General features: G+C 41.5%; 1 protein-coding gene across 1 annotated transcript in view; it reads right to left on the bottom strand.

Moving 5' to 3' along the window:
- LOC121373037 (cysteine-rich motor neuron 1 protein-like) overlaps positions 1 to 13,321 on the bottom strand; it is a 62,450-nt gene extending 49,129 nt beyond the window's left edge. The window contains exons 1-4 of the mRNA XM_041499480.1: positions 13,256 to 13,321; positions 12,177 to 12,284; positions 9,334 to 9,387; positions 6,944 to 7,045 (exon numbers count right to left, since the gene is read on the bottom strand). Coding sequence (XP_041355414.1) covers positions 6,944 to 7,045; positions 9,334 to 9,387; positions 12,177 to 12,284; positions 13,256 to 13,313 — 322 coding nt within the window. The 5' untranslated portion in view covers positions 13,314 to 13,321. The remainder of the gene's footprint in view (positions 1 to 6,943; positions 7,046 to 9,333; positions 9,388 to 12,176; positions 12,285 to 13,255) is intronic.
- Between the last annotated feature and the right edge of the window lie 14,179 nt (positions 13,322 to 27,500).

Here is a 27,500-nt window from a genome sequence, read left to right as displayed (position 1 = left end):
ACAAATTACATATTTCTATTAGCAACGAGGGACCTTTTATATATACTTTCCAACAGACATGTACATATCACGGACTGCTTGGGATGGGGAAGCAAGAACAGAATACAAGATTGGGGACGGTCGATTACTCCAGTATTTAAAAGTCAAACGTTAACGACACCACATTGATTGTATCAATCATCGGCTGTTGGATGTGAAAGACTTGGTCATTTTTGTCTCGTAGAATTAAAGGAAACCCACTCCAATTTTCAGTAAAAGCAAGGATATTTTATATAGACTTTCCCAAAGACAGGACAGCATATACCACGGCCTTTGGTGCACTGTTTGGGACGGGGAATCAGGAACAAGACGACACGATTGGTGATGATCAAATACCCCAGTATTTAGAACATGAATACAATGGATTTTATATTTGTAGTGATGGGCATATAATCAGTGGCGTAAAGAGGGGGGGAGGGGGCGGAGCAATGACCCCACCCTCCCCATCACATCTTTTTTTACTGTATTAAACATACATACATACATAGTAAGGGTTGCTCCCCACCCACACAATATAAAATCATGATTTCGCATCGTGTTCACATAGCAGATTGGTGTTTCTAATGAATATTGCCACATATGCATATATACAAAGAGAGAGAGAGAGAGAGAGAGAGAGAGAGAGAGAGAGAGAGAGAGAGAGAGAGAGAGAGAGAGAGAGAGAGAGAGAGAGAGAGAGAGAGAGAGAGAAAGAGACAAAGAGACAAAGAGAGACAGAGACCTAGACAGAGAGAGAGAGAGACGCTCTTCTGAACTTGATGGCCGAAACCAATGGAAAACATCGAATCCTTCAAACGTTCTGCTCCCAGAGGCAGATCTAGGGCAGCCAGGGCCCCCCCCCCCCCTAAATTTTGTGACAGTTATAATTTTATTATATATTAATTTTCATTTTTTTTACGATCCTCTCATTCCGCGGCATGTCAATGGGCCCCCTAAATGGATTTTTTTGACCGCCACTGGCTCCCACCCCCCCCCCCCCCTCCACCCAATCCCCTCCCTCTCTCTCTCACACACACACACACACACAATCACACATCTTAATCTTAGTAGCACTACTTTCCCAACATTTATTTATGTGCCGTGTCTCTTCTCTGTCTAAATTGACGGAAAGTCGTTATCTGGAATTTTATGGTCATTATATATGTCACGTGATCCGATGTGTCATCAGTCGTGAAGGACGGAATGATTTGTGCATCGGTGTATTATTGGTAGGATTAAATCATGCTTTTGTCAGGAACAAGGATGACATGTCTACGGTTGGTATGCTTGAATATTTAGTAGTTAGGTGACATGTAAACACCCACGGAAAATGTTTTACTGTAACTTATGATCTGTCAATGTTGCTGTTTTTAATTTTAATGTATACTGCGAGAAAGAAAGAATGGAACACTAGGTATTGTAAACCACATTTAAGTCCCTAATTTTTGTATGAATTTTTAACGACACCACAGCACAAAAGTTCACATCGGCCATTGAGTGTCAGCTAATGGTAATGTTTGTAAAGCATTTTGAGAGTACTGCTAAAGCAATCTATGTCCCTTGAAGGCTATAAGTCTGAAAACTGGTAAATCACCACGAAACTTCAACTTGATCTGTAAACCTATATCCAAATGATAAAACTGTATACAACATGTCATCTTGATATGTCCAGGAATTGCAAAAATCTGGACAAATCCGGGTAAATCGCCATGAAAGTTAAATTTGATCTCTAACAGTACGTCATAAGCAAGAAAAAAAGTAAGAAATGTTTTATTTAACGACGCACTCAACACATTTTATTTACGGTTATATGGCGTCAGACATATGGTTAAGGACCACACAGATTTTGAGAGGAAACCCGCTGTCGCCACTACATGGGCTACTCTTTCCGATTAGCAGCAGCAGCAAGGGATCTTTTATTTGCGCTTCCCACAGGCAGGATAGCACAAACCATGGCCTTTGTTGAACCAGTTATGGATCACTGGTCGGTGCAAGTGGTTTACATCTACCCATTGAGCCTTGTGGAGCACTCACTCAGGGTTTGGAGTCGGTATCTGGATTAAAAATACCATGCCTTGACTGTGATCCGAACCCAGTACCTACCAGCCTATAGACCGATGGCCTAACCACGACGCCACCGAGGCCGGTGTCATAAACAATACACAACATTTCAGCTCAATATCTAACGGTATTTTCACATCTCCTAATTTCAAGAGGCATAATTCAGTTTAAAATGGGTAAATCGTCATTAAAGTCAAACTTAATTTGTAACAGTACATGATGAAACCATACACACAATTCCAGCACAATATCTCAAAGCAAAAAATCATCCGGAAAACATATGTGGGACAGACAGACGGACGGAAGGACCGATGGACGAATATGAAACGTATAGTCCCCTCCGGTTGGACCGGTAGGACACTAATAAAAAGATGTAAGGTCAAACAAAATAAATTGCTGGTCTCTGGTCAGCGCGAGCGTCGATTTAGATCCTCGCGCGTCATCTTTTTTGTTTTTAATTTCCCGCGGTATATGTTGATTTTTGCCGGGATTTTCCTGCTATTACGTAACAACGCATGTGCAGTTAGGACGTGCAGTGTGATTTCAATTTAAATATGCCCCTTATAGTCCAGTAGAAATACGCAAGACGCAAAACAGAAATGGTTTCAGTTGTTTTGCATTGGGATAAGCATGCCAAATAACATATCCAAAATCCTCTCTCCAACCATGATGCTAACTATGAAATTTTTGGTCATAAAGTTGTAAAATGTTCAAAAATCGTTGTTTTCTGGAATCATTTTTGGAAAATTTACCTATTAGATATAATAATGCAATTTGTGTCATTTTGTTTTTTAGCAAAATATAGTAGTTAGCATTATAAAAACTCTTTAAGTTATTGACTTCAATAATATTTCGATTTTTGAAGGCTGAAAAAAGAGAAAAAATTACAAAATAAACAAAACATTGTTGATTTTTAGAAATTAGTTTTGAAAATTTACCTATTTGATATACGGAAGCACATTTTGTCTGCTTTGATCAGAATATAAAGTATTTTGCCAAACAATATTAAGGTTATTAACTTTAATAATTTGTTTGATTGTTAGGATAACAACTAAAACAATAAAACGAACAAAACTATTAAAATTTACCAAAATCGCTCATTTCTGTACCAAGTTAAAATAATTACACAGTACAAAGAAAGTCTTGTCTTTTCTTAATCGAAATAAGATATTTTTTTAACAAGAATAATACTAAAGTTATAAAGTTTAATATTAATTTTTTTCATTTTTAAACAGCTACCTAAAAGTTGCTTATTTCTGCAATATGAAAAACTTACTTATTAGACGTGATGATGCAAATTGTCTGTTTTTAATCAGAATACAGTAGTTTAGTTCAAACATAAGATTAAAGTTATTAACTTGAATACTTTTTCCACTGCCAATAGAAAATTATTTGTATACATCAAAAGAATGGTCAGCACATAATAGTTGCACAGTCACGATACGTGCATACCATATGCCTACACAGTTCATCAGTCAACATCCATTTGAGGGCGTCCAGCGTTTTCATAGCTTAATATAACCCCCTTGCATGCACTGCAAGCTGCATTACATGCCAGTGGATCTGATAACCCTAATCCGTGAATGTGGAGCTGGTGGCTTATCAGTTTTCAGTGGCTTCAAAACACCACCGACAACTTCCTATCCCCTTCTCCTTCCCTTTCCATTCCTGAATCTGTAAGTATACACGTAGGCTGTGGTACCTTGCCGCATCTGATGTTGGTGTTAACTCTTTAGGGTCATCAAAACTGAAGCTTTTCGCAACCTTTTCTGTAAACTTGCTAACCCGTAAGTTGTCCAGCCCTTCTCTCGTGTCAGCTTTATACAGGCACTAAAGGGCGGACTCTCCAGCCTCTACAGTCTCTTCCTTCATCACCTCTCCAGACTCCCTGTTGAACACAGAGGCAGCATTTCTGAATGCTAAACGTTTATCGTACACTTTGAGAACACCACCCTTCCCAAATCCAAACACCTTGAGGACATCGGCATCACTCGATGCGTGCATGACTTCAATGCCAACAGCTTGAAGTTTCTCGCTCAGCAGATAAATTAATCTTTGTTTGTTATTCCTGTTTGCAAGAAAACTGGCTTTCTTCCCATGTGGAGTCATTGTCTCACTGAATTTAACTTCGGTTCCGATATGTTCCACTGTGCGTCGTTGATGTGTATTGTCCTTAGTACTAGGTCCACCTTCATAACTGTGGAACACAACTGTTGCTTGCCCATACTTTGTCTCTACAAACTCCACATACATTGCACAAATCTGACCATAGCTATGCCCTCTTGGCCATGGCAGCCACTGCAATAGGCACCCTCCATCTATCACATACTTGTGATGACCATCAGGTAGCTTGCTGTCTGGATAAACCTTAGTTTTCATGACGTCTGTTAAGGATTATCAGCTTCCTGAAACAGGTGCGGTGACTCAAACAAAGCCGGCGGATATATGCGCATAGCTCATATGAAAACAGATCAGTCAGATCGTCTTCAGGAACAGATTCCATAGCGGCTGTGACCAATCTCTGAAACAACAACTCTGGATCGATCTTGATTGGTTCTCCTTCAACTTTCAATACCGCTTTGTTATCTATCCTAACGTCTTGGTCTTTCTTTCTAAATATGAAGTCTGACACGGAACTTCCTTTCATCTTCACAATCACCTTCTCTCCAACTTCTTTTGCATCATAACATGCCTTGCTTTCATTGGCAACAACTCCACTTAAAATGTTTTTCAACTCGGTATCCCCACCTACAAATGAGTTTCTCTCTAGCAAATATTCTGTCATGGCCTTGCAATCGTTCATGTCTCTCTTCTTAGTTGCACTGTTATGCTGTTCACTCGTCATGTACATGGTCCCAGTTAGCTTCTGCATTGCCTCGTTGATCTCTGAACAGGCAGGGCGGGACAACAGCCAGAGTGTTCTTTGAGTGTCGGTCTTCTTCTTTTCGTTCCTTCTTGTAATGATATCACAGGGAGATGTTTGCTGCCAGGATGAATCTCACAGTGACACAGAAGGATTCCTGGTCTCCATAAAGTTTTTCTTCTGTGTTTTTCCTTGTTGGCCAGTGAGCATCTCTGAGTTGGCTGTGTTGTTGGCAGTATTGTAGGATGTGTTCAAAAGTTTCTGCGGCTTTCCACTGCATGATTTTGAATGTTGTTGGCAAAAATGTTTGTGCAGATTTGGTTCTGGTAGCGTTTTATTCTACTCTTGCATCCCCTAGTCAACCAAGATACAGAAAGGACACCAGTACATTTGGCTGGGCCCCTCGAGGTTGAGCCCGGCGCTGCACCTCTCTGGTGTGTCAAAGGGAGAGCACCATCCTGTAGTACATCTTCTGTGATCATCACTTGAAGGTTGTTGCGTAAGCCCCCTATTTCTATTTTGCGCCACTTCGGCTAGAGCTTTCCGACTTCAGCTGTGATTTTTGTAGAGTTCGTCGGTCATCCCCCTTCCTCTTGTCAATCCACCAACTGTCTTAAGACTTCTCATTAACATATGTTCTATCACCAAGTCTGTGGACAATCCTACCCAGAAACGCTCACTTCTATTGATCTCCATCACTGTCACTGGTAACAGTACCATGTCCATCGTACTTGGAATCCACCCCTTCACCTTCACTACAATCCTTTTCATCCAACTCAATGTCGAACACTTCGGAAACCAGTAATGACTGTAGTACCATGGATACTAGGTTGTGACTCCTTACGGGTCGTGCTATGGCCTTTCCTGTGAACATATGCGTGACTGCATTATCTGCATACGCTGTCTCCAAAACTTCTCGCAGCCCAGAATCAGACATCTTTTAAGACTAAAATAGTTGTAATTTATTGCTTTCTTTCATCACTAACTCCTTACAACCATATATTTTAACACGTTTATGCATACTAAATAGCATCTGATACATATATTACAACAAATAAAAACATTATCCAGAAATCAACGATTTTTGATCAATTTTAGGGGGGGTTTGGTGGGTTGTTTTCTATTTTTAGCCTCCAAGATGGGAAAAATTATTAAAGTCAACAACGCAAATGTGTTATAAGATGCTAAATATTTTATTCTGATTTAAAACCGACAAAAATTTCTAATAGCTAAATTAAAAATATATATTTCCAGAAATTGGCTATTTTTTTCAATATTTTTTTTGTTTACCTTTTGGCCCCAAAAGTCATATTTTACATCATAATTGGAGGGAGGATTTTAAATATGTTTTAGAGAAGCCTTAACTAAGTCCAATAAAAGTAAAACCATTTCTGTTCTAATTTGTTTTGGGTTAAGCCAATTTTTTTATTATTTCGGTATCAAATACACCAACCTTTTCTGTGCGATCCATGCTTTAATTTTTTGTTTTGTTTTTAAATCGCCGCATCAATTTTTTTTTTTTTTTTTTTTTTTTTTTTTTTTTTTGCCCGAATGTAAATAATGTTTTATTGAATGTCAGAAACAAAGTTGTTTTTTTAACAAAAGCACTACAGCACATTGATTTTTTTAATCATCGGCTATTGCATTCCAAACGTTTGGTAATTCAGACATATTATAGTTTTAGAGAAGAAACCCGCTAAATTTTTCCATTAGTAGCAAGGGATTTTTTATATTCACCATCCCACAGACAGGATAGATCATACCTTTGATATACCACTCGTGATGCACTGACTGGAAAGAGAAATAGTCCAATGAGCCCATCGAAGGGGATCGATCCTAAACCGACCGCGCATCAAGCGAACGCTTTACCACTGTGCTACGTCCCTTCCCCACGTCAGTGCAAATGACTGCTTTCAACGTGCTGCTTACTACGAATGTAGTTCGTTATACACGTTCTGTTTAAACATGTTATGGATTAGCTGAATATGGAAGCATGCTTACGTTTGCACGTGCACGTCTGGCAGCCACGTGCATCCAGGTCATACCCATTGGGACAAATATCCGGTGGCGGAGGAGGGCACGCAAGCAGGGGACAAGCGACAGCTGAGGGAAGAAAACAAAATATGGTCAATGTATGCGTTACATCATACATATGTAGGCGAATTAAACGAAAATGCCCGAACCTTTATCACAACATTTACTGATATTAGCATTACTACCAAATAGCCCCTGCGTGTGCTGTAACCTCACCGTGGTGCAGGGGTGTAACATTCTCTTTGAGAATGGCCAATACAGCACAAAATTTAAGTTTTGAGTAAGATTCAGTATCCGTAAGATTCTGTGATATTTGTGTTTTTGCACAGTTCTTTACACTGTTTTTGTTTAAGTCTTGAATTTTTATATTGATGTTCATCATCACTTTATTTATTTGCATTACCATAGTTCGTGCTGGGGTGTCGTTAAACATTCATTCATTCATTCATTCATTCATTACTACCAAATAGCTACATACATGTAGGTGTTGCAAACGAATCACCACGCATTTTTAAATGGATTACAAACTAATTGGAAACACATGGTGAAAAGGTCTCAGTTTAACACATTTTGTCCGAATATCTCTATCATTTTTGCCCGAATTAGAGGTTTTGCCCCCTCCCCACTGCCCCCTGTCTCGTACGCTTATGACTGCATCTAGTACTACTGCTACATCTACTATTACTAGTACTATAACATCTATTACTACTGCTACGATTACTTCTACTACTACAACTACAACTACTATTACATCTACTACTATTTTTCGTCTAATTCGTTTGATACTACTACTATTATTACTCCTATTACTACTACAACTACAACTACTACGTCTACCACTTCTATTATTAATACATCTTATATTTATACTACAACTTTTACTATTACTGCTGCTACTACTACTACTACTACTACTACTACTACTACTATTACTACTACTACTACTACTACTACTACTACTACTACTACTATTACTACTACTACTACTACTACTACTACTATTATTATTATTACTACTACTACTACTACTACTACTACTACTATTACTACTACTATTACTACTACTACTGCTACTACTACTACTACTATTATTATTATTACTACTACTACTACTACTACTACTACTACTATTACTACTACTACTACTACTGCTACTGCTACTACTACTACTACTACTACTACTACTACTACTACTACTACTATTATTATTATTAGTATTACTACTACTACTACTACTACTACTACTTGTACTACTACTACTACTACTACTACTACTACTACTACTACTACTACTACTACTACTATTACTACTACTACTACTACTACTATTACTACTACTCCTATTACTACTACTACTACTACTCCTATTACTACTACTACTACTACTATTACTACTACTACTATTACTACTACTACTACTACTACTACTACTACTATTACTACTACTACTACTACTACTACTACTACTACTACTACTACTATTACTACTACTACTATTACTATTACTACTACAACTACCACCACTACTACTACTACTACTACTACTACTACTACTACTACTACTACTACTACTACTATTACTACAACTTCTTCTACTACTTCTTTATATTCTTGTCCCGAGTCAGATCCCCGATCCTATCGGAGGCCGGACTCGGGATAGGCGTGTTCGAAACCCTAGCGGTATATGGACACGTTATACAAGTTACTAAGCTAAGCTACTACTTCTTCTTCTACTATGTGTTGAGTGCGTCGATAAATAAAACATTTCTTTCTTTCTTCTTTTACTACTTCTACTACTACTCATTTTTCTACCACTAATACTAATATTAATACTAATACTACTATTATACTACCTTGCGTGAAGGATAGGTGGGGAACAATGACCAGGGTTGTTAGTAAGCAAGACACGAGGTGCTACCAACAAAAAAATAAATCAAGTCGATCAACACCAAATAAATGTGTTTACACATAACGCTATAGAGACTGGTACCGATCATATTCCAAGGGACGCAACTCTGAATAGCGCGTATTCCAAGGGACGTAACTCTGAATAACAAGTTAGTGAAAACAGCTTACGTTATACCGGCCTCGGTGGTGTCATGGTTAAGCCATTGGTCATAATGTTGGTAGGTACAGGGTTCGCAGCCCGGTACCGGCTCCCACCCAGAGCGAGTATTGACGACTTAATGGGTAGGTGTAAGACCACTACACCCTCTTCTCCCTTACTAATCACTAACAACTGACCCACTGTCCTGGACAGACAGCCCAGATAGCTGAGGTTTGTGCCCAGGACAGCGAGCTTGAACTTTAATTGGACATAAGCACGAAAATAAATTGAAATGGAATGAAAAGCTTACGTTTTACCCTAACACAGGATCTCGCGCCACATATTCCTGGGCAGCAAATTTTACCTGAAGTGCAAAACAAAGAATAATGATATAGATTACAAGCCAAACAAACAAACAAACAAACAAGGAAATAAACCAACAAGGAAACCAACAAGGAAAAAAAACCTAACTAACTAACTAACTGAATAAATAAATAAATAAATGGATAAATTTACATTTACTCCTCCAAGATAATATATTTAATATGCGAGTTTAGTCATTAAACGTCTAAAGGCTCATATAGACTGCATACGGTACGTGCGTGCGGTCCAGCTAAAAAAAAAATCGAAATACATTAGGACATATTAAAACAAATATAAAAAATACTTATTTGGCGTCCACCCATTTTAATTTTTCCATGTAGGGGGGGGGATGTTTTATTTTTTATCGTTTCACTTTGTATGTAGAATGGCGGAATGCAGGAAGAAAACATCTAACGAATTGTTACTGCTATTTATAGACAGACAAAGACGTATTTAACCCTATTCACTCACTCCATTGCATGATTGTTGTCTTTACATGATAATTATTGAACAGAAAACAAAACAAATGGCGTCGATGTTATTGCGCAGGCGCAAATGGTACACCCTTTGTCCGATAGAAAATTGACGTCATGATAAAGTTCGTCGGTGATTACGTAATAACTATAATAGGCGGGAAAATGTTGTTTTGAGAATTTTTACACTTTATTTGAAGTGTTTTTTGTTTTTAAATTAAATATTAAACATTATTTTTGCAGGTCGGGGGTATTTCTCAGGTCGAGCGGGGACGCTAAACAAGTAATTTTTTTTTATGTGGCCCTAGTTTCAGAGAGAGCGTCTAGACTGGATGCGTGCATCTGCTAACAACACACGGCCAGCAGCAATGAAATATGAAATGTTGTATATGGTGTATATGCGCAAAACGTAAGCCGCAGACGCACACGACGAATCAATTGGACCGCACGCTTGCGCCGCATCCAGTCGATTTAGCTGCTTTCACATGGGCGTAGGCTGGGAACTTGATAACGAAAGACGAGTGGCCCTACAATGGATTCCAAGCCCACTGTGTGTTTCCAGGCAATGAGGAAGCAGACAGGATAGCCAAGCCAGGAGCAAACCAAATGTAACCAAACAACAGACTGTTTACTACCAAATCAAATCCCATAGACGTCAATAGTAACATGTGTGGCTAAAACTCCTACTAGCGTGTCAATCGACATAAACACTACGGATATAAATACTACCACCCCTCACCCTTAAAGTGAATCGAAAAACAATTGGGGGTGAAGCTGCTCATTTCATAGATAATGGGTAGCGTCTATGACAGCAGATAAAGGAGAGGGAACCGTGTCCCCCGGGTAAGTATGTACCTGTAAAAATAAAGTACTCACAATTTGTCCGGAACCAGATAGTCATAGACGCTACCTGTTATCTCTGAAATAAGCAGCTTGACCCCTATTTTTATTTAATTTTTTCCTTTAAGGGTGAGCGGGTGGTAGTATTTATATTCGTCACGTTTATGTCGATTGATACACTGCAGGTAGGAGTTTTAGCCACATATGTTACTATTGACGTCTATGGGATTTGATTTGGTAGTATACACCTTTTTATCCAGCAATCACTGTATACATTGACAAGATATGATGACCAAAAATATAGGTCACGTGACATAAGCCCGACTTGACTCGAGTATTTCAGAGTAGATTTTCAGTAAACATAGTCTTTAAATAATTTGTTTACGTACAGTAATATACAAATAAAGTTTAGTTTTGCGATAACAATACAAAACTTGTATATTTATTTATGAATTAGAGTCTAGAAACGCCTTTTTAATATGACATAATGTAGCTAGCGTCTTACAAATAATGACGCCATGCATCTTGTATGACGTCATACGGCAAAAACCTTGCTAGGTTGACAATACTCGATTTGCGTACACAAAACTGGAATAAATAATGATTTTCCGAATATTCCTGTAGGATTGCAGGATAAAAGAAATAACTGGTTACTGTTTTAAGATATTGGCCTTATCCTGCTCAGGTAGAATGGCGAATGCAGCTAGGCAGAGCCTCGCTCCATTCGCCATTCTAACCTTCCCAGGATAAAGCCGATATCTTAAGACAGTAACCAGTTATTCCCTATATATGTAAGTGTGAATACCAGTATAAGGAGAAAATGACAGTGACGTCATAGTCAGAATAAGCACTAAATGCATTACAAACGACAGACTCGCATGCAATTGCTTTGATGTCTTGCGCATCTGCGAATAATTACACTTCCGCCTTATAACGGTTTAGCTATTACACGGGTGAACGCTCGTCATTTCCAACCACAATATAATGTGCTAACAGGTTCATTCATTTCAACTTATTTTCGTGCTTATATCCAATTAAGGTTCAAGCACGCTGTCCTGGGCACACAACTCGCCTATCTGGGCTGTCTGTCCAGGCCAGTGGGTTAGTTGTTAGTTGGTTAGTGGTTAGTGAGAGAGAAGAGGGTGTAGTGGCCTGGGTTGGAGCCGGTACCTACCAGCCTGTAGCCGGTTAACAGGTTCAGGTTCTGTGTTGTACATTATATAATTTATTCCAATTAAAGAGACATTCCTGTGTTTGCTGCATTGTAAGATGTTTCCGACTAATAAAATATTTCAACGACTAAACTTGCATATTAAATATATTTTATTGTTTAGAATATCAGTGTCTGTATAATCAATGTGTTTCTGGTCATCCAGGGCCGTAGCTAGCAGGGGGCAAGGGGGGCCCCCATACTACCCCCTAGGCCCCTGCCACCCCCACCCCTGTCCCGTACGCGTACGAGGGAGAGTACACTTACCCGGGGGACACGGTTCTCTCCTGGAACACTCATTGATGACAGTGACACGGGAACAGTCCGGTTGACGGATGAAGTTAATCACGGGACATCGCGAATCCGACAGAGCACCTGTGGGAAGAACACATAAAATAAATAAATGAAACAAGTTATGTTACAACAGTACAGTCAATTTCTCTATTTCTTTCTCTCAGTTTCTATAATTCATTCTTTCTCTCTGTCTCTGTCTCTGTCTCTCTCTCTCTCTCTCTCTCTCTCTCTCTCTCTCTCTCTCTCTCTCTCTCTCTCTCTCTCTCTCTCTCTCTCTCTCTCTCTCTCTCTCTGTGTGTCTCTCCTCTCTCTCTCTCTCTCTCTCTCTCTCTCTCTCTCTCTCTCTCTCTCTCTCTCTCTCTCTCTCTCTCTCTCTGCTCTCGCTCGCTCTCTCTGTCTATCTCTGCCTCTGTATGTCTGTATCTCTCTCTCTCTGTCTCTCCCCCTCTCTCTCTCTCTCTCTCTCTCTCTCTCTCTCTCTCTCTCTCTCTCTCTCTCTCTCTCTCTCTCTCTCTCTCTCTCTCTCTCTCGCTCGCTCGCTCTCTCTCTGTCTATCTCTGCCTCTGTATGTCTGTATCTCTCTCTCTCTGTCTCTCCCCTTTCTCTCTCTCTCTCTCTCTCTCTCTCTCTCTCTCTCTCTCTCTCTCTCTCTCTCTCTCTCTCTCTCTCTGTCTCTGTCTCTGTCTGTCCGTCTGTCTTTCTATCTCTCTTTCTGGCTCTCTCCCTCTCTCTCTTTCTGCCTCTGTCTGTCTATTTCTTTCTCTCAGTGTCTATAATTCATTCTCTCTCTGTCTTTTTCTGTCTCTGTCTCTGTCTCTCTCTCTCCCTCCCCCCCTCCCCCCCCCCCCCCCCCCCCCCCCTCTCTCTCTCCTCTCTCTCTCTCTCTCTCTCTCTCTCTCTCTCTCTCTCTCTCTCTCTCTCTCACCATGCATTCATACATCCAACTCTCTCTCTCTCTCTCTCTGTATAATGTGTGTGCTCAAATTCAGTAAATGCATATATCATAGAGCCAATATATAATATTAAATGTACACGCCTTATGTTTTACTTACCCAAGGTAACCGTGACAAATAACAGTAACAGTCCTACGATCACGTCTAAACGTTTCATGACTTGTCTGTGACACTACGAGGTTTTTGGTTTGTCAATATAAACATGAAGCTTTATTTATACTACTGTGGAAAAACGGGTACGAAAAGTCCCGTTATGGTGTGTATTGTCTGTACAAACAGGGAAACAAATATACCACCCGGGGCACAGACGGATTGTTCGTCCCGTCCACCTTTCTGGTTGGCTGTCATTCAGCTTCTGACGTAGGCAGGATGGAATAAATGTATCTTTAATTTGCGGATGAATTTCAAGCTTCATTGTTTGACAGATATGTGATATTCATCGGGGAAGTGAGAATGGTGACGATGTGGGAAGAACGAAGTTGTTTGCGTCTGTCTGTTTGTCTGTCTGGCTGTCTGTCTGCCTGCCTGTCTCTCTCTCTGTCTGTCTGTCTGTCTGTCTCTCTCTCTCTCTCTCTCTCTCTCTCTCTCTCTCTCTCTCTCTCTCTCTCTCTCTCTCTCTCTCTCTCTCTCTCTCTCTCTCTCTCTCTCTCTCTCTCTCTCTCTCTCTCTCTCTCTCTCTTCTCTCTCTCTCTCTCTCTGATGAGTGGCACAGCCGATCTGTGTGTAGTATTTCCCGTTCCAACCAATGTTCGGCGACTGTTATATCAAAGACCGTGATATGTGCTATCATATTCATTTAAATTTCCCGTTGTTGCTAACGGCGCAGTTGTTTAATCTATCCGGTTTACGACTGGTAGGCACTGGGTTTGTGTATCCTGGTACTGACTGGAAGGCACTGGGTTTGTGTATCCTGGTACTGACTGGAAGGCACTGGGTTTGTGTATCCTGGTACTGACTGGAAGGCACTGGGTTTGTGTATTCTGGTACTGACTGGAAGGCACTGGGTTTGTGTATCCTGGTACTGACTGGAAGGCACAGGGTTTGTGTATCCTGGTACTGACTGGAAGGCACAGGGTTTGTGTATCCTGGTACTGACTCAGTTCAGTTTGTTCTTAAAAGTACAGTCTGATCTTTCAAAATTTTAAACATTTTTGTTGTCTTAAAGCGACAGACCCTAGTTTTTAAACACTGCCGCGTATCGTTCTCTATTAGAGCCGTTTATGATAACATAAATGAATCAATTACTTAGAATTTAAATAGATTATCAATTTCCGTACATCCGATGTGTTTCTAGGGGCGGGACGTAGCCCAGTGGTAAAGCGTTCGCTTGATGCGTGGTTGGTCTAGGATCGACCCCTTCGTTGGGCCCATCGGGCTATTTTTCTTTCCAACCAGTGATCCACAACTGGTATGTACTATCCTGTCTGTGGGATGGTGCATATAAAAGATCCCTTGTTGCTAATCGAAAAGAGTAGCCCATGAAGTGGCGACAGCGGGTTTCCTCTATGAATATCGGTGGTCCTTAATATGTCTGACGCCATATAACCGTAAATAAAATGTGTTGAGTGCGTCGTTAAATAAAATATATCCTTCCTTCTTAGTGTTTCTAATAACCCGAAATGCATTTTTACATATTTAAAAAATGCACGTGCGTCTGAGAAATATTTGTTATGCAGACAAGCTCTGGTTTATATTGAAGGATATTTCACAGTTTCAACGACATATACTTGTTTAACTTTACTGTAACTTTATCCAAATGTGTTACAGGTTCATAGATTAAACAAACTTACTGTCCATTTTCTACCTGTTCAAATTAGGGTCAGCGACTTTAAAATACCTATGTCGTCTTTTGACAAGATAAAAGACATACTTTATTTTAGATGTCTATTTAGCATCTTTAAAATAATGTGCGCAAGCACGCGCGTGCGTGCGAGTGTGTGTGTGTGTGTGTGTGTGTGTGCGTTGGTTTGTATGTATGTATTTATGTATGTATGTATGTATATAGACAGAGACAGAGAGAGAGAAAGAGAAGAGAGAGAGAGAGAGAGAGAGAGAGAGAGAGAGAGAGAGAGAGAGAGAGAGAGAGAGAGAGAGAGAGAGAGAGAGAGAGAGAGAGAGATTTAGACAGGCAGTGACAGATACAGAGGGAGGGAAGGATGAGGATGATGATAATGATGATGATGATGATGATGATGTTGATGATGATGACGATGATGATTACTTATGATCAAAGAAACTGACATTTTGGTTTCACTCACCTGCAGCAGACGTCACAAAGGACAGAAGAAATATGGAAGTAATCTGACGCCTCATATCACTGATACCGTTGCCGGTGTACAGACCACACAATGAGGCCGAAAAGTGATATAACGTCCTTATATCAAGTATTCGCGCAAACAAGAAACAAAGACAAAAACAAAAAACAATAAAAACGGTTATAAAGTTTATGTTCAGTAATTTACCTAGCGGATGGACAGACATGTTCGCATTTGTAAGTTATGATGGAGTATGGTTTAGAACAATGCACCTAGTTCTGGAACGCTTGGCGCATAGATCAATCGATGTCATCCCTGACTGACAAACGGTGACGTCAAAATAACGAAATAACTCTGGAGTTTGTTATGGCGGTACAAGTATAGCACTAGCGGAATATTTGACTGGTGTCCATCGTGTTGTACCTATCACACTTGTTTAACGTCAAGCGCCGAAAGGAAGACCAGTCTGTCGGGCGAACGCGAGTGCTCGACCTCCTGAACACGCGCTGTTGGTTTTGGGATTACACTCCAGCAAAGATTTACAGTGATGATTTAGAGTTCAAGATTTATTAAACAACATTCAGACACATTACAATGTGTAACAAGAGGACAATTCAAATACATGTAACTGGCGTAGGAAGCGTGGGGTGGGGGGGGGGGGGGGGGGGGGGAGACTTTGTAACAGCAGCGATGTTTTTTGTTATATATTTATAAATGTGTGTGTGTGCGTGTGGTGCGTGTGCATGTGCGTGTGCATGTGCGTGTGCGTGTGCATGTGCATGTGCGTGTGCGTGTGGGTGTGGGTGTGTGTATGTGCCAAACACTTTTTGGCACCTTTCTACGCCCGTGCATAATTAAAGGGACATCCCTGAGTTTGCTGCATTGTAAGATGTTTCTGACTTACATATTAAATATATTTCCTGGTTTAGGATATCACTGTCTGTATATTCAATGTGTTTCTGGTCGTCTTAATATTTCTAAGAAGCCCAAACTGGATTTTGTCTTCAAACAATTTCGTACGTACGAATTTTTTAAATATTTTTAGGAAATAAAATGAAATTTAACCTAGTACAGATATTAGAACGATCAGAAACACGTTTAATGTACAGCCACTAATATTTTATGCAGAAAAATATATGTGATATGTAATTACAGTCGTTAAAACGTCTCTGTTAGTCAATGACATCTTAGACATTGCAGCAAACTCAGGAATGTCCCTTTAATGATTACGCCAGTTTGTTCAAAATGTAATGCCAGAAATACTGCGTGTTCAGAAGGAATAGCGTTCGCGGTCGTTTGTTAGTTTTTGGTGGAGGGGGGGGGGGGGGGGGGGGGTTGTTGGTTTTTTGTTGGGTTTTTTATGTTTTTTAGTTTTTTTTATGTCAGTCAATGGGAGTTGAGCGAGACCAGAAAAGTTTGTATTTTTAACGACTCCACAAGAGCACATTGATGTATTAATCTTCGGCTATTGGATGTCGAACATTTGGTAATTTTGACATATAATCTTTGTGAGGAAACCCGCTACCTTTTTTTTATTAGTAGCAAGGAATATTTTACATGCACCATCCCGCATACAGGACACTGACGTAGGCATGTGCCCCCCCCCCCCCACACACACACACACACACACTCACATGTTTTGGTACCTTCCTTCGCCAAAGCGGGATAGCACATACCACGGCCTTTGGTATACCAGTCGTGGTGCACTGGCTGGAACGAAAAAAAATAGCTCAATGGGTCCACTGACGGGGATCGATTCCAGACCAAGCGAGCGCTTAACCAGAGGGCTACGACCCACCCCGTGATATGAAAGAAGACTGTGGCATAGGTCAACTTGTAGACTGACGTTCGGTTTCCGGTTACACGCTCGTGCTTGTCTGCGCCTGGCGTTAAATTAATCTGACATGACAAAAGACGAAGAACTCGCCCACGTGGATTTATTTATAGATAGGATCATTTTCTGTGTTACCGCCAATGTTTCTGTCTCACAATATTATATTGTTGTTGGGTTTTTGTGTGTGAGCAAGACCGTGCTTCATGAAGGAATCGTAGCTAACATTCCTTATAGGTAGCACTAAACCAAATAACTTCCGGCTGGGTCAAAGTTCGAGGTTGATTTTTGTCAGGAATAGGGATGGCGTGTCTACGGATAGTATGCTTAAATATTTAATTAAAGGACATAAAACATTCGTCGAAACAGTGTGCTGATGTTCCCTTAAGGTTGTACTAAACCAAATAACTTCCGGCTGGGTCAAAGTTCGAGGTGTATATTCTCTACTGGGCCCAACAGATTTTGTTTTGTTATCTCCTAAGGGCCATAACTCTGTGAAAAATGGGTAAAACACCATGAAGGTCAAGCCTGACCTGTGACCGTATATGATAAAGCTATACACAAAATGTCAGATCAACATCTTGAGGCATTGCGAAAACAAACATCCGAAAAACTAGGGGGGGGGGGGGACGCAGCCCAGTGCTAAAGCGTTCGCTTAATGCGCGGTCGGTCTGAGATCGATCCCCGTCGGTGAGCCCATTGGGCTATTTCTCGCTCCAGCCAGTGCACCACGACTGGTATATTAAAAAGCATGGTATGTGTTGTCCTGTCTGTGGGATGGTGCATATAAAAGATCCCTTGCTGCTAATCGAAAAGAGTAGCCCAAGAAGTGGCGACAGCGGGTTTGCTCTCTCAATATCTGTTTGGTCCTTAACCATATGTCCGATGCCATATAACCATAAATAAAATGTGTTGAGTGCGTAGTTAAATAAAACATTTCCTATCCGAAAAACTCTATGTCGGAAAGACAGACAGACAGACAGACAGTAGGGCGGAGACACAGAACCTATAGTGCCATCCGGTTACGGTTCAAGCACGCTGTCCTGGACACACACCTCAGCTATCTGTGATGCCTGTCCAGGACAGTGGGTTAGTTGTTAGTGGTTAATGTGAGAGAAGAGTGTGTAGTGTTCTTACACTTACCCACCGAATCGTTAAAACTCGCCCCTCTGGGTGGTTGCCGGTATCGGGCTGCGAACCGAGTACCTACCAGCCTTATGTCGAGGCCGGTAAGGGCTATTAACTGGTATTGTGTTTATATTAGATCAATTTGTGTTCCTTCCCATTATAGCACATCATCAAATCATCGTCAAAATGTCATTATATTACTCTTCAAAAGAAGAAACGCAAGACCACATTGTCGTAACATTTGGAGAATTGATTTAATTATTGAATGGTGAGTCCGATAATTACCAAATGTTGCAGGATTGTTCACAATTCACTCTAGTCCATTGTGAGTAAGTGATAGGACACACCACCAAGGTCAAGGTCATCTGGAGTCAATACCGGGTGTGGCCTCCGCGTGTGTTGACAACTGCCTGGCACCGCCTGCCCATTGAAGCAACCAGAGTACGGATGACGTCCCGGGGGATGGTGGCCCACTCGGCCTGCAAGGCTGCTGCCAGCTCGGGCAGGGTCTGGGGCTGTGGTTGTCGCTGTCGGAGGCGTCGGTCCAACTCGTCCCATAGATGCTCAATTGGGTTCAAATCCGGTGATATCGATGGCCAAGGAAGGACATTAATGTTGTTGTTCTGTAGGAAAGCCGTTGTGAGACGTGCTGTGTGAGGCCTGGCGTTGTCATGTTGGAACACTGCGTTGGCGTTGGCCATAACTGGAACGATGTGTGGCCGGAGGATCTGGTCAATGTAGCCCTGTGCATTCAGGTTGCCTTGCACGTGGACCAGGTCAGTTCTGCCAGTGTGTGAGATGGCTGCCCACACCATGACACTACCCCCGCCGAATCTGTCCACTTCCTGCACGCAGTTTGCCGCATAACGTTCACCACGACGCCTATACACGCAACATCTTCCATCATGACGTCGGAGCAGAAATCGGGACTCGTCACTGAACCACACCTGTCTCCATCGCAGTTGAGGCCATTGTCGATGAATCTGGCACCACTGCAGTCGGAGTCGACGGTGTTGTGGTGTTAAGATGACACCTCGAACTGGACGCCTGGCACGAATTCCTACCTCACGTAAGCGGTTCCGTACGGTCTGGTCGGATATCCTGCGCAAACCTGGTATTGCTGCGGCTGTGGAGGTGGCAGTAGTCAATCGTTCCCGAAGGTGGCGTACCCGGATGTAGCGGTCCTGCCCGGGGGTAGTAGTGACCCGTGGTCGACCGGATCTAGGGAGGTCACGTGTTGATCCATGTTGCTGGTAACGGTCCCACAGTCTGGAGATGGTGCTTGGGGACACATGGAATGCCCTGGCAACGGCCGTTCTGGATTCGCCTGCGTCTAGTCGGCCGATGGCATTGTTTCTCTGCGGTTCACTGAGACGTGGCATGTCCTGGATTGTCAACTGTCGGCCAGATACAGAGGCCAGGCAAGCGAACACCCTGCACTTTTATACTGTCGGTGCTCATGTTGCACGTGCAGACAACGCACGTGCAGTGGTGACATGGTTTGCACGTGGCTGCGTTTTTGCGAATATTCACATTTTGGAAGTTTATTGTACAGTAGCTGCGTTTTATCGAATGTAACCGTGGGAATGTGTTTGGGACATGCAATGACCTTATATTCACAAAGCATGAACCGGTAGGAAACATAAAATCGGAGTTATTACCCATTTGTACCCTTTTGCGTTTCTTTTTTTGAAGAGTATATGTTATTGCTAGGTTGTATGTAAAGGAAACCGATGGTTCGATTGATTTTCTCGTTAAACTATTAATAAAATAAAAAAAAACTGCGTCGGACCTATTATACATTTTCATCGTAATTTACGACCATAGTAAGCTGGCGATTGTAGGGAAAATGTTAAGAGCACAATAGATATTAAATACTATTGGACACGAAGCGGTATGTTGTTAAGTGTCGAGGTGTAGGATCGACACCCCTCAGTGACTCCAGTGTTTGTTTTGTTTGTTTTGTTTGTCTGTTTGTTTGTCTGGGTTTGTTTTGGGTTTGTTGTTTTGGGGTTTTTTTGTTGTTGTTGTTGTTTTGTTGTTGTTTTTCGTGTTGTTGTTGTTGTCTGTTTGAGTTGTTATGTTTGTTGTTTCTTTTGTTTTCTTTTTGTCGTTTGTGGAGTTTTGGTGTGTGGGTTTTTGTGGGTTTATTTTGTGATTTTTGCTTTTGTTTTTGTTTTGTTTGTTTGTTGGTTTGGTTTGGTTTGGGTTTGGTTTGGATTGGTTTGGTTTGGTTTGGTTTGGTTTGGTTCGGTTTCGTTTGGTTTCGTTTGGTTTGTTTGTTTGTTGATTTGGTTTGGTTTGTGGCCCGTAATATATTACTTCAGAGTTATGGGTGGGTGGCAATATCCCCTTCCCTCCCATTACTTCGAGACACTCTAGCCGCTATTCGGTAGAAGTAACCTATCTCGCAGCAGTCCTTTTATTTTATCGTTCTTCTCTCTCTCTTTCTGTCTCTCCTTCTCTCTCTCTCCTTTTTTATCTCTCTTATGTCTCTTTCATTCTCTCTCTCTCTCTCTCTCTCTCTCTCTCTCTCTCTCTCTCTCTCTCTCTCTCTCTCTCTCTCTCTCTCTCTCTCTCTCTCTCTCTCTCTCTATATATATATATATATATATATATATATATATATATATCTGTGTCTCTATGTTTCTCTCTCTTGACTGTGTCTCTTTCACCACCTTCTCTACTGGTCTCCCACTCGTCTCTGTCTGCATGTATCTCTGTCTGTGTGATTCTCTCTCATTTTTGTATCATTCTATTTATTTCTAGACAAAAACAAACATAAATTAAATTGTCTGTCTAGGATTTAGGACTTATATAAGCAAAAATATAAATAAAAACATGAGACGTTGATTAATGGGTGGATGCTTTATCAAAATTTCTTGTCTGTGCACTGCTTCATAAGGCAGACTTTCATACCTGTCACAAGCAATAAAACTCACGCTATGGCGCTATGACGGACAAAGTGCATTTTGATCTGATTAACTCATTCTTTATCTAAATCCCTCCGGGCTGTAATAGTTTAGACACCGTTTGACACGGAGCGTAACAATGTGCGGTACACATTGCATCGATAAAGATTAATGTAATAAAGAAACAGCTTTGTTTAACGACACCACTAGAGCAAATTGATTTATTAATCATCGGCTATTGGATGTCAAACATTTAGTATTTTCGACAAATAGTCTTAGATAGGAAACCTGCTGCATTTTGTTTCATTAATAGCAAAAGGGATCTTTCATATGCACTATCCCACAGACAGGATAGCACATACCACGGTCTTTGATATACCAGTCGTGGTGCACTGGATGTAGCGAGAAATAGCTCAATGGGCCCACCGACGGGGATCGATCCCAGACCGACCGCGCATCAAGCGAGCGCTTCACCACTGGGTTACGTCCCGCCCCGATATGATTAAGGTAATATTACACTCGACGATAATTTAATCAAATAAATTATCAATGTTGCTGTTAAAGGGAGGCAATTTGGTTTTTTTGCGTTGGGGTGTTGCATGATGGAGGAAACGGCCGTAAAACCTTACTTAGTTTTTGTTTAACGACACCGCTAAAGCACACCGACTGCTGGATGTTTGGTAATTTTGGCATATAGTCTTAGAGAGGAAACCCGCTACATTTAGCCCATTAGTAGCAAGGGATCCTTTATATGCACCATCCCACAGACAGGATAGCTCATACCACGGTATTGATATACCAGCTGTGGTGCACTGGCTAGAAAGAGTCCACCAATGAGAATCGATCCTAGAACCCCAGCGCGCATCAGGCGAGCGATTTTCCACTGGGCTAAGTCTCGCCCCGTAAAGATATAAGAATATAATTATTTTTTTAAAGAAAGTGTGTTCTGTTTAACGAGACCACTGGAGCACATTGATTCATTAATCATCGGCTATTTGATGTCAAACATTTGGTAATTCTGACTCCTAGTCATTAGAGGAAACCCGCTACGTTGTTCTATTAGCAGACAGGAAAGCACATACCACGGCCTTTGACCAGTTGTTGTGCACTGGTTGGAACGAAAAATAACCCATCAGTTGAATGGATCCACGGAGGTGATTCGATCCTGCGACGCAAGCGAGTTTAATTTCAAAAAAAAAAAAGAAGAAAGAAATGTTTTATTTAACGACGCACTCAAGACATTTTATTTACGGTTATATGGCGTCAGACATATGGTTAAGGACCACACAGATTTTGAGAGGAAACGCGCTGTCGCCACTACATGGGCTTTTCTTTCCGATTAGCAGCAAAGGATCTTTTATTTGTGCTTCCCACAGGCAGGATAGCACAAACTATGGCCTTTGTTGAACCAGTTATGGATCACTGGTCGGTGCAAGTGGTTTTACACCTACCCATTGAGCCTTGCGGAGCACTCACTCAGGGTTTGGAGTCGATATCTGGATTACAAATCCCATGCCTCGACTGGGATCCGAACCCAGTACCTACCAGCCTGTAGACCGATGGCCTAATCACGATGCCACCGAGGCTGGTGTTTAATTTCAAAGGCTGAATTCTTATGTTTGAAGGTTTTTTTGTCATTCTTTCATTTATTCATTCATAAATTCAATCGTCCTTCGTTCATTCTTCCGTCCGTCCGTCCGTCCGTCCGTCCATCCGTCTGTACATTCATCCATCCATTCCTTCTTTTGTTCGTTCGTTCATTCTTTTCTTTATTATTATTTGTTTGTCTTACTTTGAAAACAAAATCAACAATTATCTCCCTGTTCACTTAACACGCCATCTTAAGCTGTAAAGGGTGGGATGTAGCCCAGTGGTAAGCGCCCACTCGATGCGCGGTAGGTCTGGGATCGATCCCCGCCATTGGGCTATTTCTCGCTCCAGCCAGTGCACCACGACTGGTATATCAAAACCGGGGTATGTGTTATCCTGTCTGTGGGATGGTGCATATAAAAGATCCCTTGCCGCTAATCGAAAAGGAGTAGCTCATGAAGTGGCGACAGCGGGTTTCCTCTCTTAATATCTGTGTAACCATATAACCGTAAATAAAATGTGTTGAGTGCGTCGTTAAATAAAACATTTCCTTCCGTCATAAGCTGTATCCTAACGGACGCAGGCTATGCGAGCGATTATTTTAGAAATCATTGAATTCAATTGCCGTATCCTAACCGCACGCCTGCGACGCGACATATAAATCTGTCGCATCGCTCACGTCGCTCGCGGACGGTTAGGATAGAGCTTAAGTCCATGTCTAATGTCCTGATTTGGCAGTTCCTCTTATAATTCGATTAAACACTATCCTAGTCTCCCTGATCTCCCCTATTTGATAATAAGCAAACTAGTGTAAACATACTGTAAGCTCTCTCTCTGTCTCTGTCTGTCTCTGGCCCTATGCGCGGTCGGTCTGGGATCGATCTTCGCCAGTGGATCCACTGCGCTATGTCTCGTTCCAGCCAATGCGCCGCGACTGGTATATCGTGGTGCGTGTTATCCTCTCTGGGGATGGAGGGAAGGAAGGAAGGAAATGTTTTATTTACCGACGCACGCAACACATGTTATTAACGGTTATATGACGTCGAACATATGGTTAAGGACCACGCAGATATTGAGAGAGGAAACCCGCTGTCGCCACAAGGGATATTTTATATGCATCATCCCACAGACAGGATAGTACATACCACGGCCTTTGTTACACCAGTTGTGGAGCAGTGGCTGGAAAGAGAAATAGCCCAATGGGCCCACCGACAAGGATCGATCCTAGATCGATCGCGCATCAGGCGACCGCTGTACCACTGAGCTACGTCCCGTCCCCTCTGGGGATGGTGTATATAAAAGATCCTTTGCTACTAATGAAAAACATGTAGCGGGTTTCCTCCCTAAGACTATATATATATATATATATATATATATATATATATATATATATATATATATATATATATATATATATATGTCAAAATTATCAAATGTGTGACGTCCAATGTCGAATGGATGATTGAATGATTAAAAGACGATGATTAATACATCATGTGTTCTAGTGGTGCCGTTAAACAGAGCAACTTTTACCTTTGTCTCTGGTGAACCGTCAGATATTGTTGTAAAGAAAATATAAGTGAGAGACCATTTAACATTCCCCTATCCTCAAAGGGTTTAAGTACGTGCCCCCTGGGACTAACCTGACATCACTAGTGACCAGCAATAAAACATGTCTAATGACTGCGAACATCTCAGCGATTGACGCCAACGCGACTGTCAAGTCAGCGTTAATCGGCAGGTGTCTGCCAAGCTTAAAACGCTAGTACAGCCGCCAAAATGTGTTCAACAGCTTCCGTGAATGATGACTGAACGCAGACACGGACGTGGGTGGTAGCATAATATTTCATTCCGGCCTTAGTGGTGCCGTGGTTAACCCATCAGACATAAGGCTGGTAGGTACAGGGTTCGCAGCCTGGTACCGGCTCCCACCCAGAGCGAGTTTTAACGACTAAATGTGTAGGTGTAAGACCACTACACCTTCTTCTTTCTCTCTGACCACTAACAACTAACCCACTGTCCTGGACAGACAGCGCAGATAGTTGAGGTGTGTGCCCAGGACAGCGTGCTTGAACCTTAATTGGATATAAGCACAAAAATAAGTTGAAATGAAAACAAAGAAGAAGAAAAAAAAACTTCTGGGCGAAGACGTTAAACAACGCATTAGTTACTAACTAACAATATGAAATAATATAAAACGAAATATTTCACACAAGAGAGAGAAATAATTGTTTTTACGTGTTCATATACCACGAGGGGCGGACGTACCTCAGTAGTACAGCACTCGCCTGATGCGCGATCGATCTAGGATCGATTCCTGTCGGTGGGCCCATTGAGCTACTTCTCGTTCCAGCCAGTGCTCCACAACTGGTGTAACACAGGCCGTGGTGTGTACTGCCCTGTTTGTGGGATGGTACATATAAAAGATCCCTTGCTGCTAATCGAAAATAGTAGCCCATGAAGTGGTGACAGCGGGTTTCCTCTCAATATCAATATCCTATCAAAGTCCGACACAAGAATATGTCAGGACAAAACACTGGATGGTTGGTTGGCTGGCAGATATTGTTCGCTAGCTTGAACTGGGTCAGCGGCTCAGTTGAGGGAGGCTACTCCACAATATGCTGGTGTGCAATTTAGACTCATGAGTTATCGACCTTCAATGGTGTGTAAATAATATCATCACAGCAGGTTCCATTAGACCAAATCAATTCCTATTGCCGATAATGTTAACGTTTACTAATAAAACTAATATAAGCAGCGTTTCAACACACCCAGGAAGTACAGCAATAGAAAGTGTGGCACCTCACATCTAATCTAGCTGCAAGAAAATGGGGGGGTCACGTATCATTTAAGAGATTTAATTTATGTTTTTAATAGCAACCGTCATTTTTGCTGAAAATTGCAGTTCCATTTTTGGGGGTACCCCGCATTAGTTTCAACCTCTGGTATATACTGCATAACAACTGTATAACAAATAAAAGTGTATTTATTTATTGTCAATGGATAATCGTATTTGCACAATTAATCAATGTCACATATTACTACCAATCACACCCACAGCTGCTTTTACTCCGCAAATATTTGACGGTGCACGTCGAACTTTGACACGGTACTCTCTTCTTTGGTACTATGCAACCAGCACTACACCTTGCACATCTAATGACTGTCACTTCAGAGCTTTTTTGGGGAGTAGCCCAGTGGTAAAGCGTTCGCTTGACTGGTATATCAAAGGCCGTGGTACGTGTTATCCTGTCTGTGGGATAGTGCATATAAAAGATCCCTTGCTGCTAATCGGAAAGAGTAGCAGAAAGAGTAGCCCATGAAGTGGCGACAGCAGGTTTTCTCTCACAATATCTGTGTGTGGTCCTTAACCATATGTCCGATGCCATATAACCGTAATTCAAATGTGTTGAGTGCGTCATTAAATAAATAATTTCCTTCCTTCCTTTAGGGGTTTTCTTGATGGGATGCAACTCATCTCGTCCATAGAAGCTGTGCACCTTAACGACCTCAACGAGGCCACACACATGGACATATAGATTTTTAGAAATTTTATGTCGTAATTACTTCTTTTTTATATTATTATGTTATATATATATATATATATATATATTATAAAATAGTCCGATCTTCTCTTCTTTCTCTTATTTATTTTTGGACTGTCCTGCTAAAATGTTCCAAATAATATAACTACTCGGCCGCTCAGTCAATTTCTTTTTGGCTTATTAACTTTTTATTTAATGTTTTTTAAGTCTTTTAACTTCTTTCACTAATTGCTATCATCAAAATTCTGCCTATTTCCAACTCTACACCCCCCCCCCCCCCAACTCCACCCCACCCCCACCTCGTCTGTCTCGGACCCATTAACTGGCGAAGTCAGAGATTGTGCCCGGGAGAGACGTGCTTTAATCTTAATTGGATATAGGCACGTTAATGTGTTATCCAATCCAATCCAATCCAATACAAGTTAGTTCCGCTAGCCCAAGTCGAGTATCGATAAAGTTAATAATTGTGTATACCGGCCTCGGTGGCGTCGTGGCAGGCCATCGGTCTACAGGCTGGTAGGTACTGGGTTCGGATCCCAGTCGAGGCATGGGATTTTTAATCCAGATACCGACTCCAAACCCTGAGTGAGTGCTCCGCAAGGCTCAATGGGTAGGTGTAAACCACTTGCACCGACCAGTGATCCATTACTGGTTCAACAAAGGCCATGGTTTGTGCTATCCTGCCTGTGGGAAGCGCAAATAAAAGATCCCTTGCTGCCAATCGGAAGAGTAGCCCATGTAATGGCGATAGCGGGTTTCCTCTCAAAATCTGTGTGGTCCTTAACCATATGTCTGCACGCCATATAACCGTAAATAAAATGTGTTGAGTGCGTCATTTTTTCTAATTGTTTATCGAATAGAACTGAAAGGAGAGTGTTAACCACACATAAACATATGTCACCTTTTACATGCAATTTTATTTTTTTAAATTAGGTCAGGTCATTGAATTTTACGTGCACATTCAGAACAAACTGTTGTAGCGCACGCCTGTCATGGGCCAAGGTACCAGCCTCGGTCGGCTCATCCGCCCAGGACAGGAGAATGGTAGGGGTGAGTGAGAGAGGAGGGCAGCCCGCGTGGCAA

This window comes from Gigantopelta aegis, chromosome 5, assembly GCF_016097555.1.
Source record: "Gigantopelta aegis isolate Gae_Host chromosome 5, Gae_host_genome, whole genome shotgun sequence".
Classification (NCBI taxonomy): Eukaryota; Metazoa; Mollusca; class Gastropoda; order Neomphalida; family Peltospiridae; genus Gigantopelta; species Gigantopelta aegis.
The sequence above is the reverse complement of the archived record's forward strand: the minus strand, read 5'-3'. Positions and strand labels throughout refer to the sequence as shown.